At 38.2% G+C, this 16,524-nt stretch overlaps 1 protein-coding gene across 1 annotated transcript in view; it reads right to left on the bottom strand.

Moving 5' to 3' along the window:
* bcl2b (BCL2 apoptosis regulator b) overlaps nt 1-15,729 on the bottom strand; it is a 46,947-nt gene extending 31,218 nt beyond the window's left edge. The window contains exon 1 of the mRNA XM_077216151.1: nt 14,613-15,729. Coding sequence (XP_077072266.1) covers nt 14,613-15,110 — 498 coding nt within the window. The 5' untranslated portion in view covers nt 15,111-15,729. The remainder of the gene's footprint in view (nt 1-14,612) is intronic.
* Between the last annotated feature and the right edge of the window lie 795 nt (nt 15,730-16,524).

Below are 16,524 nucleotides of genomic sequence, written 5' to 3'. Positions count from 1 at the left end.
GGGAGGGGTTAACAACCATCCAACATTTTTAAGGCGGAACAAACAGTTCGACGAATAAGAAGCTGGCAAAAAAGGAGCTGGAGTCAGTCTTGTGGGATACATTACATTAGAAATCAGTTATTTTAAATTGAGATTATTTTTGACTATAACAATATATATTAATGCTGAAGGCCAAACTCTTCCAATGTAATGCCATGTTTTGATGATAAAGCCAAATATTAATCTATAAGTCACCTGATTAGACTCATCGTTCTAATTATCGGAGCCTAAGAACAGTTGGGCATTTTCCAAACAGACAGAAAAAAACCCCAGCAATTGTCTTTCTATCATGCGGCTATCAGTCTGTGGATGTGTTGAGGTGATCCCTAGGGTGATGCTTGCCAGGCCATCAGATGTCTGACAGGAGACTAATGTCCTGCAGGTCATTTGCTCCCACAGCTTGCATGTCATCTAGCGACAACAGAGCATCATTGATTTCACACAGCCTGTCAATCTTGCCATCAGTTCCACTTAAAAGAAATCAAACTGTGGTCTTTCTCAATTGTTATTGTTGAGCTCTGGTATTGCCCTAAAAAACGGATCAGACTTTATTTAAAAAAAAATCAAAAGAGTTGCTTCGCAAGTCAGACAAAAAATTACTGGTAAAGTCTGTACATTTGGGAGGGAAATAAAATAATTTTTTCCTAATTTTTTTTAAGTAAAATTTTGTGATTATATGTATTATGTGATAATAGCCTATAAAAATACTAAACAAAATAAGAAATACTGCTATTGTAATCTTTCACTGCCAAATTAATAAAATGAGTAATATTTATGAAATATTTATGGCTGTCTTAATTTCTTCATTTTCAAATGTTTGATCATCAAGCTTTTATTTTGGTCGGAAAAACCACAGGGAGCCGTTAAAACTTCTCTTAAGATGAAGTTTTGACAACGCTTCTCATTACAAGTATGGGAAGATGGTTGGGACATCATGTTGCAATCCCAAATGCACATTAAACACGATCCAAACTCAGAGCAGATGCAGAGATGTTAGTGTGAAGCAGCATTTCCTTTGAACTGAAGATCATGAGCTGTAATAGTGTAAATAAACACTGTCACACTTCACTCTGAAACATGTACATACATGATATATATACACATTTTAAATTTAATTTCAATTTCAATTATTCATGCAGCCCTAAGTCTATGTTTTCTACTCTCTTGCTTTCTCTGGTTATTCTCAGTTCAATAATCATCAGCGTTGCTCTTGATTATTCTCTTATATTTCTAAATCATAGATATTTTTGTAGCTTATCTTCACATCAAGTAACCGTTCAGTGAGCCTTATCAACCACACAAAGTTGCAACAACAGTAGCTGGACTCAAAATGACCTTTGCCTTACTGAATTGTTCTCTACATATTCTGGGTCATGCTGGGCGTTACTGTGTCAGACCAAACAGTTCACAACATGATAAGGTAGTGAGGAACAGATACTAATCTCAACGCTCAGGGTTTTCGACGGTTCCACTTATTCACCATGCAGGATACGGGATTGAAAATGTGCACTAATCCCCGTTTTTCTCACTATGACATTTAGACAGCGTCCTGGGAGCAGCAACACATCTATATTTAGATGCTCTCACATAGCTCTGAATATTTCAAGGCCTGTATAGTCACCTGATACGCGGAGCCAGTGGGTAAGGTAGTGTGCGATGAGGAGACAGAAACAGACAGCATGATGCATCTTGTTTGAGGGATGGTCATTTAGTGTCAGAGATTAGCCAGCTCATGCATCTTTCAGCAACATGTGTTCAGGCCTGGTTGCGGCCACAGGGAAAGGAGTTTTATTTGTCAGATTGGCGTCATTGGATGCAAGAACACGTGCATGTAAGTGTGGGGTAGAACAGATGGATTTGAACAAGTGAAAATGTGACACATAATGACCAAATGCCTCACCATGCAGCTACTTTTAGACAGATGATACAAGGATGTCATCATCTTCATGCTCATGTGGACACATTCACGCAATTTCAGCAAGATTTCAGAAGTCACTTTCAAACCGAGCAGCTTTCTTTTGGTGAACACGGCAAATTTCCTTGACCAACTTTTTGCCCTGACTCGAACCTGATCGTACGAATTCCTAATGAAATGACTGGATTTTGCCGGCCAAATTTTGCTGAGCAACAGTAAATGGGACTGCACCTTTAGACTCTTGCATATAGTGCCTTGCCTCTCACAGTAGGCTATAGTGATGCACTGAAATAAATTAATAATAAAAAAATAATAATAATTCCAGAACCAGAATTTAGTCAAAACCTGAAACCAAAAGTAAAGTTTCAGGAAATAAATTTGAGTCATTGGGTTATTGAAGCAATTGAAATCAAACTTGAGTGCGTTTTCACAAAATCATCGTTAGACAATAATGGTCGCAAGTTCCGTTGTTATCAGAGTAGTTCAACAAGTCTGTGTTTCGAAACCATCGTTCCAACGAACATTCCCAAACAGCAAAATTTTGTGAAAAAAAGAGAAAAAAGAGAATTAGTCCTCAGATGCCATGTCCGTAATTTATAGCACAAACATCTAACATTAATTTGATCTCAAACTAATTAATTAAAATAAGTTATTATCCAGCACCTGCATGACATTATTAACCGTCGTGGTTGAACAACAAATTTGCGACAATAATTTGCGGGAAACAGTCGCTAGTCGATTTCTTCTATGATGCATTGCATTGTGGTAGTTAAGCAGCAAGTTACATCGTTGTACGGGAAACGCACTCCTGGTCGTTAAACCAGTCAGAGTACAGTTCTTCGGCAAAGAGCTGTATGCCTTGCGATATTTCAGCCGAACAAATTTTACAAATTGCTACTATATACTCATACTTTTAGCTCATGTTGAAGTGCGTCCACACTGCTGACATGTTTTCGTGATGTAGCTTATCCCATGTTGTGTGCATGTAATAAACGCTGACTCAGGCAAAATGCGCAATATTTTTGGTTCCTGAAATTTCCAATTGTTGGTCTCCTCAGGTTGGAGTAATGGGTGTGAGGAAAGGTTGGGGCGTGGAGAAAGGTCTTTATCATTGGTCGTGAAAGCTGTCTGTCAGGGTGTGGGGTAGGGTTAAGGGTTAGTTTCTGTAGTAGCAATTCATCTTTCGGCAAACCTCCTTCCGGCACCCCCCTTACTCCGACCTGCAGCTATCTTGGTCTCGAAATTTCAGTGTATCTCTAGCTATGAGCCAACTGTTTTCTGGTTAAATCAGCCTTTCTAGAGTGATTGTACTCAGCATAGAAGTTGAATCAAAGCATCAATTACAAATAGTCTGTTTGCACAGACTTCAACATAGACTTTTTATTGACGCACAGAGGTGGCCTAAATGGATTTCACAATTTTGGGAATGCTTAAATATCGATTATTGAGTGTTATGCATTTGAGGAGCCAGTCCAGTCCAACTGCTCTCTATGTTGCAAAGAGTATGAGGTTATGGAGAGTGGTTTAAAATATAGAGTACTGTGCAAGAAATGTTTGTTTTAAGATGGTTATTTATATATTTTGCTTAAGTGTGCCAGTAGGAATTTTCAATTTTAGAGTTCCAAACTGATCTCTGTGTGGGCCATCTGTTGTAGGACTTTTTGCTCATACAAAAATCTTGCAGGATTATTACAATATTTTTTGAAGTCTGGTTTTTAAACTGGGGTCCATGACGCCCCAAGTGCAAGGGTGTGCTGGGGGATCCACAAAAAAATATACAATGTTTTACATAATGTAGTTTTATTTATTAAATATCTTTAACACAATAATTTTAATTATCCAAAATAATCCATTATTTTGTTTTGGTTACAGTACAGTGACAATATTTCATTTTAACATGTTCTTTATAACATCACTTTTAATATTTTTCTCACACACTATACATGGTAGGATTCTATTATTTTCATGATACAGAAAACAGACGTAAATGCGGCTCAGTTTTTATTACTACACATACTCAAAAATTTTGACAGATATATATATTACTTTTGTACAATAGAATATTCTTTTCAAAGTATTAATAGTGATAATAATAATTCAATAATTAAAACATTATTATTTATTTTAGGAATATCACAATTTATTTATTTCATGTTTAAATTGTAATAGTAAACCTCTGTGTTTTTATTTTTTTAAAAGAAGGAATTACTATATTTTCATTTGATTACATTTTAAAGAATAGGTTAAATTGTTAATGTTTTATGTCTTCATTTTGATACAACCGTTTCTGATAACAAATTTATATTAAATCGTAAATTCAGTAAAATTAATTTTTTTCGTGAATGTGCGATTCATTAGCCGCTATAGGAAAATAACTAGAACAATAATAAAGTGCAGTCAATGGTAAAAGTATTTGTGCTACAAACCAGTGTGTTTATAATTACAACAATTAATTAAAATAATACGGTAAGAATTTCCAGTTTGCAATATCAAGCAGCATAAAAAGCTGTTTTTTACAGCTACAAACAATTGGAAGCACGCACTGTTATGTGAAAAATAAGATGGATATACGTGGGCATTGGGGCATTAGAATATACGTCTGACTTTATATTTTAGGAAGGGAGTCCCTCAGAACGGGATCCGTTTTGGGAGTCGTTGGCATCAAAAATCTGAAAACCCCCTGTGCTATATGATTTATTGGACATTAGAAAAGTACTTGTTCCAGATGTGTCAGATCAGCGTGTTAGTTCTAGGAATCATCCATTATGGGATCATCCTGGGTTATTTAAAGAGCTAATATATAGATGTTTTTAAGCCATAACACCTTTCTGAAACCTTTATTTTAAGGGTGTTAACTGCACGTATTCACATGCTCTAATTCATTTGAATGGCGCACACCCAGTTTCACACAGAGCTAAAACTAAATGTCCAGCCCGTTGACTTGGCTGGAGTGATTGTCCACGCACATCCCCACCCGTGGAAGGCCTCTCAGGAAAGCAACACCCAGGTCATCCGCTCTATTTATTTACATTCCTCAGATCGGGAGGATCCCCCGGAGACAGGGCACAAAAATGTGCTGTGGATGGGTGTGGAGCACCTCTGGGACAACACAGGACAGCACCTCCACCAAACATAAGGTTATTACCACACACTCACACCATTGTGCTTTCAGAGAAGCACACTGTATATGAGAACAATACATTACAGTAGCCACGTTCACAAGATTACTGTGTGAGAGGTTACTACTAAACCTTATTAATAGACTCTGTTCTCTGTCCATATGCCCTGCATATGAAAGTAGATGTGTCATAACTAGAGGTGAGTGATATTGACAAAAATCGTATTTCAATATTTTCTGGGATTCTGTCGGTAATGATAATATGACAGTATTTTGCTGAGTGTGTTTTTGTGCTGGTTTAGGCTTGTCGTGGACAGCTGACTCCCGAAGCTTCATACTCTTCGTATTTGCCCACCTAAATTGATTTCCAAGAGCATTTTTTCTAACCTTATTAGATGTATGCATATTTTTGGACAATTTCTTACATAAACAATACATTTAAGTAGAATGATAAGAGATTATGGCTGTTACGAATCAAATTAAATCAGTATCAGCAAAAAAGAGCAAAAACAAACAAAATATTGTCTGAAATGTAACTCACAATATTAACTTCTTGCTTATTGTACTGTTGAATAATTTTAATATCGCGTCTGTAACCGTGCTGATGTTCGGGAAAAACAGCACTATTCAGGGAAAATGCATGTGTGATAACGCTTAACATAAAGGAGAAAAACTACACTCACGTCATTTAAACTACAACTGTCATATTTTTGTTGACAATACATATCACACGGAATGCAATTTAACATATTACAGATATTAATTGCCTTATCAGTGTAGCCACACAAGCTGCACTAGCAAGAACAGCATCACATAATCTGCCTTTTTTCTATGGTCAGTTTTATGGTTAACTAATGGCACGGCAGAGTAACAGTGTGAAGAGAATTTTGCAGAGAAAGTTGTTGACATCTTAACAGACATTTTAGAGAAAGGTTTTGCTCATTCAATGAAAGAAGGGCTGTTTTGGACCCCATTGACTTTTATTGCATGAACAAAAACATTCTTCAAAATATCTATTTTTATGTTCTGCAGAAAAAATAAAGTCATACAGGCTTGGAACAACATGAGGGTCAAGTCACCTTTATTTATATAGCTTTATATGATACAGATGGTTTCAAAGCAGCTTTACAGTGATAACAGGTAAATGATTCAATGATGCAAACAGAGTTAATTTGGGCTGTAAAGCAGCTGTAAAAATTGTCATTGTTTAGCTGAAGTGTTGATTCAGTTCTGATGTACAGATCATCAATTATTAAATAAGTTCATTTCATCTATAAAGCAGACCTGCAGACAACAGTGATGTCATCAGCAAGCTCATTTCAGTTCTCATCCAATTGTGTCAGTGCTCAAATCAACAATATTGTTGAATATTAAGTGTCCCCAACAAGGCAAGACAGAGGCGACAGTGGCGAGAAACCCAAACTCCATCAGTTGAAAGAACGGAGAAAAACAACAACAACTAAATATAGGCTAAACATTGGTGCTGCATGCTTGCAACACATTCATATCTGCATTTGTGTACTTGCACAAGAGCATGTTTTGGGCATTAGAGCATGTATAGCATATTCCATCATAAGACTGTTCAATAGAAACAGTGGATAATTAGAGACATAGGTCAATATTAGGACAAGGCTTGCTAAAAGGGACATGAAGAGCAACAGGGGAAAACATGTTTACGATTAAGGTGGAATGTTTGAAATATTTGTGGAGAAATATCTGTCCTTGTAGAGTTAGCCGGAGTATTTACTCATGAAGGACAACAACAGTTCTGCCCCAAATTGTCAGTTGTGAATCTGAAGCATCTGAAGTGCTGTTCATTTCGTGCCGGTATTATCTGTGCGAGCGACATAGAGAGACGCATCTCTCTGTAAGAGAGACGCATATTCTTGTTTGTCTTGCGACAGACATTACACTGAACGCCTGCCTTATTCCCTTTGGCTAAGCTAGTAGGAAATGTTTCTGAGATTACCAGCACTCTGCTGATGAGTGTAAACACAGGGGCAGATGGTAAGTGACTGCAGCTCCGGTAAGAGGACCCTGTGAGGGGGAAACTTGGGCGGATTTTTAACTTTAATGAACTGAGCTCTGGCTAGTCTGAGAGTGTGAAAACATTCACACAGGAGTAAAGTATACATTTACTCATGAGGAAAGAATGTACGCTACCATTTATTTACTCTATACTATACAGAAAAGGTTTCTTTAAACACGATTTATGGACCATTTTTGATTTGCTAACCATAGGAAAGTCTGTTGTTTTCATCTGAAGTTATGACTTTTGATTAAAAATTACGTGGAATCATAAAAAAAAGGAATCATATACATGGATGAATTGTTCACAATAATATAAATAACATGCATTTACAAAATAGATAAAGTGATTTTTCATTTCATGCTTACTTTAAACTTATGAGGTGTAATGCTTAAATCTCTTGCTTCTCAGATTTCTTCTGATTATCAGATTAAATTCCAACATTTCACATCAAATTGTTACAAGACCAACTTGGAAAAGAAGATATTTTGAATGACACTGGACCCCATTGACTTTCATTGCAGGGACATTCTTCAAAATATCTTCTCTTGTGTTCCCCAGTAGAAAAAAAGAACATACAGGTTTAAAACAACATGAGGGTGAGTGAATGGTTACAATTTTCATTTTTGGGGGAACTATCCCTATAAATCAAATATAATTATCCTGAGTTACAAAAGAGAACCATCTGAGCAAAAAAAAAAAAGTTAACCAAAAGTTAAACACACGATGCCAATTTCTTATTTTCCACAAAACTTCCAGTTTTTCTAAGAACAGTCCATATACGGTTCGCTTCCAGTGTTTGGAAGGACATGACGTGAAACATGTGATGTGAAAGGCAGCCCAAGGACTTCTTCCACTCTTTCATTAGTGGCTTCTCCACTTCCTGAACGTGGCTTTTGTTCCACTCTCGTATCCCCCTTAGCCAATAAATCAGAATGATAATCTTTCACAGAAGCATCTGAAATGAAAACTGCAGGAAGTTCTCGTGTAATAATTCTGATTGTTCTGACTGATAACAAAGAGTGAAACATACAACCACACAACGGAAACAATAGGAGTCACGAATACCTGGATAGAGGTATCCGTCAGCATTCCCATTCATCTCAGTTGCTGACGGATGGCACCTGCATACTGACAACTTTAGCATAGTATGTCATATATTCCATGTGATCCTGAATACTCTGGAGTCTCAGGACAACTGGCGCATAAACGATCCCACAAAGTCATAATTACAAGTGTGAAATTAAGAACTTTCTTTAAGTTTCCGAATTGGGGAGCGTGTTGGTGATAAAATTATCTCTATAGGGCACAGCTGACTGGTTTCTGCCGTATCAGTAGCCAATGAGTTCACTGCTCATCCTTCAAATACTTGGGCAGCGTTTGCTGTAGCAGTTGCAGCGAGCTTTCAGAAACCCTCCACCTTCCCCAGCTCCACCTGTATAGAGCTGCTACATGCAATTCATGTATGCTATATTGTACAGCAGCAGCCTGTCTTACTGATAACAGAATACTTCCTAAATTGTAACATTGAAACAATAATTTTCTTTAAAGCTGCTTTGAAACAATGTGTACTGTGAAAAGTGCTATAAAATTATGAATTGAATTGAATTAAAAGCATAAAAAACAAAAGCACAACTGATGTGCATTCCTTATTCATCCTTTTGTAGAAGTAAAGTTAAATATTGCTGAATTCTTTGTAAAAAAAAGAAAAAGTACATCGGCATCTTAAGTGATGCACCTGATGTCCCAACTTCCCAACTCATAAATAACTTCCTAGGAGGATTCGAATGATACAAATGACAATGCTGACAAGCTGATGGCACCACAAGAACACAGTCCCAAGCCCTTCATAGCAACAACTTCATATTGTCCAAAGAAAATAATAATAATTTGGCCAATGGTGCTTTTGTTAAACCTGTTTCAGTGACATCAGGGCCATCATATGATTGGCTTACTTATTCAAGTGACAAATACGCAGAGGTTGCCATCTCCTTCTTAAAAAGGAAAGTCTTAGGCATTGGCATGCTGACACATCAAATGGTTTGCTAATGGCAAAAAATAAAACCGATCCTAAAATATTTCAGGCTTGAAACTGGAAAGAGCATACAAAGGGCCGTTTGTGTGTTAAGTATCAAAACACCTCTCTGTAAATCCTCCATTGCCCTCATCACCTCTCCATGTGTGCTCACCCAAAGTCTTCATTGAAACTATTAGTAAATGTAATAACTTGTAAGAGCAGTCCCAAAATCCCCCTTTTAAAGACACACAAGCAAATTCCAATCACCTGTCCTCAACTAAATGTCAGGGCTCTTTTGCTAAGTCATGTTATTAGCAGACTGCAGATCTGTGGCGTGTGCATGGCCCGCTGGCATGCATACTCCCACTACAGCCCTGGGCTGAACCTGGATCAACAGGCTGAAGTGTATAATTTAAGAGCCCAGCAGCTGCCAACACAGTACGTCATGCAGCATTTACTGTCACGTCGCACAAATAAACACAGGTGCTGCCCACGTGGGATTCAGGCGCATTACCTTGTCAGTCTGCAGGAGGCATGTCTAGCCCATTCGGCACAGAGTTCACAGAAGTGCAATGGTGTCCAACATGAAATTAGAGGAGAATAGGCTAGTTAAACCCTGGATCAAATGGGCTAAGCATTCATTTTCAGAGGTTTAAGCCATCTAACCTCAATGTTTGACCAAACATTTAGAAAAATTTCAAAAGAAAGTTCAAAAGAACATCGGTTATTTTGAATCCAAATCTTTTGTAAAATTATAAATGCCTTTTCTGTCACTTTTTATCATTTTAATCCGTTTTTGCTTTATAAAAGGATCAGTGTCTTTAAAAAAAAAAACAAAAAAAAAAAACATTCGCACTCACCCCAAACATCTGAACAACATTCTGTGGATCCCTGTTTGAAACACCCACTTAGATCAGGTTAGCCAAAAAACACAAAATAAATAAATACTTATGGCCTATGTCCACTATAAATATGTGGCCGCATGCGAGCTTTTGACTTCTTTTGAAATAAAGAAATATAAAAAGTGCCATTTTGGTATATTGTTTGAAATATTTTATACAGCTGTCAAAATTAAAAGCATACGTGTTCTTGAAAAATATTTCTTATGAAAAGCTCTCTCAAAAAAAAAAGAATTTTACAAAAAAAATTCTCTTTAGGTTTGTACATATAACATCACACGAATACTGGGTAGATGAAAAAATACACTACAAAGTCAATATTTTTTGATTAATCACAAGGTGATTATTATATTTGGTGGTCCTTGGCATCAAAAAGTTTGGGAAAAACCCTACTTTCAGCCATCGATCAGAGTTGTACTTTCAGATTAAACTCTAGTATTCAGTTCCATTTCATTGAATCTTAAAGATCCTCAGAATCAGCGCAAAAAATAGTCCACGGATTCCTTCTGGGCCTACATGAGAACAATCGCTCTGCGTTGGACGATTGAAGCCCACTGGCCAATGTATAATTGAAACAGACTGAAAAATATATAGAATATGACTCAAGGAGTTATTTTCTGAATGCAAGCTTATGCTGTCTATGGTTACACAGTGAATTAGAGGACAAGGTAAGACAGTAGAGTGTTGTTGAGATCCAGACAGCGAGGCAGACAAACACAGTCTTATGATGCAGCTTGATGAAAAATGTAGTGTTTGGGGCAGGACAGTAGACTCAACAACATAAACCCACAAATGACACCTATTTTTATGCCTGGAGTTAAACAGGAAACAGAAGGTAGGCTGATTTGAGAGCACATGCGTTGCTCTCGCCTGTCCAAATGTCACCATTAAGGTTAATGAGCCTGACACCTCGGTCACTGCTTTTAGAGCAGGGCGGAAAATATAAGCCCAGCATGGCTGGATTTATAGTATCAAGTTGCCCACGTCACAGCAATCTAGTAAACTTGATTCTTTTATTGAAAACCACAATAGCGGTCTCAGACACTGTGATCTCAATACCTCTATTCCTACAAATAATTACAGAACAACATGTTTACAGTGTATGATAACCTTTAATTCACCACAGGCAGCTGCCTTGTCATACAGTGCTAATTTTGTGTTTTTTCACTGTGCCACTTTAGTAAATGCATTTGCTAGTCAATTTAGCTGTAACACTTTTGTTTGTTTTTGTCAACTGCATTAATATGGGCAACAGCCAGGAAATGATGTCACACAGCTTCTGTTATTATAAATAATAAATTATGAATTTAGAGTTCATTTTGGGTTTCTAAATTGAAATCTGGAGAGTCGGGTAGTAGATGACTGACATAATTCTGATATACAATTATTTAATGATAACACATTAGATGGCATACTAATAATCTCATATATAGCCTATGAAATTTAAATTGAAAATTTTATGAACTAAGAAGGATCTATATATATGGGGAACTAACACTTCTGTTGATCAGCCAAGTGGGCAAATTTATCAACTGATTCTAATGATCTTATAATGGCCAAATATTGGCTGATGAATCATCCTAGGGATACATTGGTTTAGTAATAATTATAAATAAAACAACTGATAATAGTAATACAAATAAAATTTAAAAAAATCTCAATAGTTAGAAAGGTTTCTTAAATCTGAAGTATTTTTACTGTTGGATACTGCAGCCACAAAGTTGTCACTGTGACTCAGGTGTTCTGGTCTATTTCAAAACCATAATTGGAAAGAAATTAGTAAATAGAGGAACTCTTTCCTGATGTTCAGGTCAGCGAACGTGTAATCCTTTGATATGTGTCGAAAGTTACCACTTTCAAAAGGTCAGGACTCGAGGGGAATGTTAAACTTTCCTTCCTTAAAGTTAAAATGCAGCCTTTGAATTATTGATGAATCCCCTGTGGACACGGTGCTTTGAATTATGCACATCCACATTAAGTCTTTGTTCTAACACCCTAACTAGTATTAAATAAAATAATAATGTGGAGAATGTGCAACCAGAGTGAATGGATGAGGAAGTCCTGGATGACCTTACTGATCTGATGTTTAAGTCCTGCACCAGACCACAAGTTCCCGCTCATTTATGATTGTCAGCTTACAGTTCAAAGCGAGTTCATTATTGAAAGGTCATAACCTGAATGGCCATCCAAAAAAGCAGCATGTCTCTTGAGTTCCTCCTGAATGGCATTATTAGTTTACAGCTTACTGACAAAATCATCAGTATATTTTTTTTTACATATTTGCCATTGTTGCAGCACCTCTCTTCCCGGTCTGTCAGTAACACTCTGGGCTGTGTTTCCCAAAAGCATCGTAAGCCTAAGTTGATCGTAGAACAATTGCCACCGATGGTGTCTAAGATCAACTTAGGCTTACAATGGAAAGGTAGCCCTGTTTAGTTCCTTTCTCTGTGAAGCCCCTCCTTCTGAAAAGCACAATGTGCTCTGATTGGTTGGCTGGATCATGATTGGTCAACCGATTTGAACGTAATTGGGAAATGACACGCCCCTTACAATAACTGCAACACTACTCAACCAGGTCTCGCCCTCTTTACTTGCATATGCCTTGAGCGGGAATTATGTGAACGAGGAATTTTATGACGTATACGTTTGCGGAAGAAAACTCAAAACTACAATCGATTGTCATCTCATTAGTTGCATGTTTAATTTGCTGAGTAGCTTTGTCTTTTACATCATGTTTTTGCGTATTTTGTGTAATTATATTCAGAAATATCAACAACAAAAAGTGTGTAATTTCCAATAAATGGAATTGTTTTCTAAAACAATTACTGAAGACTCCCACACTCTGCTATTGGTTTTTTCATCACTCTGGAAATAAAAGGTCATGCGCATTGCATTGTGGGATGCAGTATCCAGTGCAGTGAGATCTTGGTGGTATAATGCATACAGTAAGTCATCTGGGTATTCTATGCATGCGGAAAATTTGCTTATAGTACACAGTATACCTACTATATGATACAGAAATAGTAGGACTATTATGGTTATTGGAAAAGTCCAGCATATATGTCACCAGAGAGAAGCCTTTTACTTCACTGGAAGATCAGTTATGACAGTTTGAATAAGATTTATGACAAAATAGATAAAAACTAAAACATGCACGGATTAATTGTTTAAGCAACATGCATTTAGAAAAAAGTTGAGTTTTGATTTAATGCCAACTTTAAGTGGCATTCTACTGGTTATTTACATCCATACAAAAATTATTTATGAGTTAATAAAAATATTTTAAAAAATGATCATATTAATAATCTTCTATTTTGTTGCCTATCCAAACCCTCTGTGTCAACCATAACTGTGCTGAAGTTGGTTGGAATGATTACACAAGTCATGACAAAATGTAGGAAATATTTTGTAAGATTTAATTTGTTCTGTTTTTTTACTGAACAACTAAATCATTCATTTGCGTTTACGTTATTGTCTGTTCAACCAGAGATTTACAGAAAATGAAAAGTGTCACATCCAGTCCCTTCAAGTCTCAAAAAACATTAACTGTATAACGTTAAGTGCTAAACTCGAATTCTCATTTTAGAATTCTTGTTGTGCTAGGGTGACCAAAAGTCCTCTTTTGCCCGGACATGTCCACTTTTCACGTACTGTCCGGGGCGTCCGGGGTGGGGGTTTATAAATTCATGAAAATGTCCGGTTTTCATGTTTTTCATTGGACCATTAACCGTGTACCTACTTTGCCTAAATTGCCTGGCGCTTGCCTTTGCACACAATACGGTACTTTGTTGCGTGACGTAATTCCGGAGAGGCTGCCTTATGGGCGGCTCTGCGACGCGCACATACACAGAGAGCAGAGCAGACAGCGGAGCAGCATTGCACACAAAATGCCGAAGCGTAGGTGCAGCTTCTCAGTTGAACTGCAAAATAATTACCACGTACCGTCCCGGTCGGGAAAAGTGGGAGGCGGTGTGCACATTTTTGTTGTTGTTGTTGTTGTCATTATTCTATTGTTGCGGACCAAAAATCGAATGGAAATTATGTATTAGGCTTCTTTATAGTTTGAACCCCCCTCCCCCCTCTTTTCTGAAGACTACGGTCACCCTGTTGTGCTAACCTGTTACTCCAGGTTCACCTGGGAAGAAAATGAATCAATTTGAATTTCAGTGATGTTTAAACAATATCATCACAAGCTGAACCATTGCACTTAGCACAAGGATAGCCCAGGGTAATTTAAACACATGATTTGGTGAGTAAATATCGGATATAGCATATCCCATATAACTGGTAAGGCCAAACATCCTCCTGTTTGCATGAATCAACAGCAGTTCCTGAAAGTTCCGCACAGGGAACCACACCTTCAGCTCAACAGACCGCAGCTGTCATTGATGGCTTCACGTAACAGACTCGCCACGGAGGCGTGAGAGGGGTGTGACAAATCGCCTCAGCTGATTGGCTGGAGCATTTTAACGAACAGCGCTACCGGCTAATCAGAGATCAAGCGCAACGCTTCGAACGCATGACGCCATGCGCAGAGGCGGAGCATGAGACGATGCGTCTTCGGACGTGAGGTATATATCGAGTTAATTACATACCCAGCCACCGTTCTCCTGGATCCAGCCATGCAGCGGCCCGTTCAGATATTCCGTCATCCAGCCCGCAATATTATCCACCTGCGCCGTCATCTCCTTGTTCACGCATTCGACACAAACAGTCCCTCCAAACTCGAAAAAAGCGATGATTCTGCCCCAGTTCACGCCGTCCCTGAACAGCTCGTCTATGACCGCGGTGAAGCGCTGATGCGCCGTGATGGACGTGAGATGCAGCTGTTTGGACATCTCCGCAAAGTCCGACTGATATAGCCGTTCCAGTTCATCCCCAGCCTCCCGTAGCACCTTGTTAAGAGCGCTGAACGGGTCGTGACGCGGGCTGGGAGAGACGCCGCTGTTCTCCTCCTGCCTCTCCATCATCAGTCCATTCGAGACACTGTCATCGTGTCCATTCACTTCCCACACGAATCCCTTCTTCCAGAGCTTATGGTGGATGTACTTCACCACTATACAGCGGTTATCATAAACGACCTCCTGTGCCATATCGACCTGTATATATAGCTAAACCTCAGAATCAATGTGAGTTTATTAATCCAGGCGCATCTTCATCATGATCCTCATCTTCATAACAGCAATGCAATGCAGTAACTGATTTTTAGATAACTGCAAATCCTTCAAACGGTGAACTTACTGCATGTTGCCTCACTTGAGACTGCAAGTTGCAGCACTCGCGCAAATCCTCCTCCAGTGCTTCGGTGTAGAAAAACGCCCACTTTCTGTTCCCAGCAGATAATTCCAGGCATGTATGAGAGGATTTAATCATCTTCCTTCATATCAGATAGCACAAACATGCCGTGTAAGCACGGGGGAGAAAGTCTCTGGTGTTTTGAGTGGGAATTGCGTGCAGTAAGTCATGGTTTATTCGTGTAAAAGAGTCCAGAGCTGCGGGAGACGGAAGAGGCTGGTCGCCGAGTGTTCACGCGCACTTGTGAGTTTCTTCTTTCGCGGAGCGGCTAGTGTTAAGAAAGACTTTCTCACTGGTGTCTGCTGTCGAATTGAGTCTTTACGCGAAAGGTAAACGGGTAACAGTTGTGTCTCTCTGTATAAGTTGAGCGTTTGGAGGAGTCTGCTGTGCGCAGTCGCTCCATTTGCAGTCAGACTCGACTCTGCCCCCTTTATAGGAGAGGTGTTTCCTGTGCGACGTCACTCATTCAATCTCATGTGCGTGTGTGAAGTGCAAATAATACCTCGCTCGTTTATCCTCTAAGCATTTAAAAATTCTGGAGCATAAATAATATTAAACATAGTTTTTATAATTAATGAACAACATTTTTTAAAAATAATATTGTTAATATAAAGTACTATCTATGTAAAAGTAGATTAAAGGATAGTTTACCTAAAAATGAAAACTCGCCCACGTCGTTCCAAACCCGTAAGAGTTTTGTTCATCTTCAGAACACAAATTAATATATTTGAGGAAATCTGAGAGCTTTCTGTCCCTCCATTGACAGCTACGCAACTACCACTTTGACGCCTCAAAAAGTTCATAAAGAGATCGTAAAACCTATCTATATGAATTGACTGCTTTAGTCCAAATTATCAGAAGAGACTCGATCGCATGAACAACAGATTGAATTTAAACTTTTATTCATATGTAAACATTGATCAGCAAACAAACAGAAGCTTAACTGAACCTGCTTGATGTGAGAATGAACCTCATTGGCTCTTGCAGAAACTCAAACGTGCTGCGTAACACCAGAATGAACCTCACTGGTTGCCCGTCAAGCGAACATGCTTGAGCTTCCGTTTATCATAATTGATGTGCCAGTTGATGAATGTTTATATGTGAAGTGTCGAAGCAAGGTACAAAAAGGTCTAAAATTGCATTAAAAATATCTTTATTTGTTTTCCGAAGATGAATGAAAGTCCTGCAGGTTTTGAAACGACATGAGGGCGA

The sequence above is a fragment of the Siphateles boraxobius genome, unplaced genomic scaffold, assembly GCF_051911475.1.
Source record: "Siphateles boraxobius isolate OS27281-9 unplaced genomic scaffold, OSU_SipBor_1 1, whole genome shotgun sequence".
NCBI classification, from domain to species: domain Eukaryota; kingdom Metazoa; phylum Chordata; class Actinopteri; order Cypriniformes; family Leuciscidae; genus Siphateles; species Siphateles boraxobius.
The sequence above is the reverse complement of the archived record's forward strand: the minus strand, read 5'-3'. Positions and strand labels throughout refer to the sequence as shown.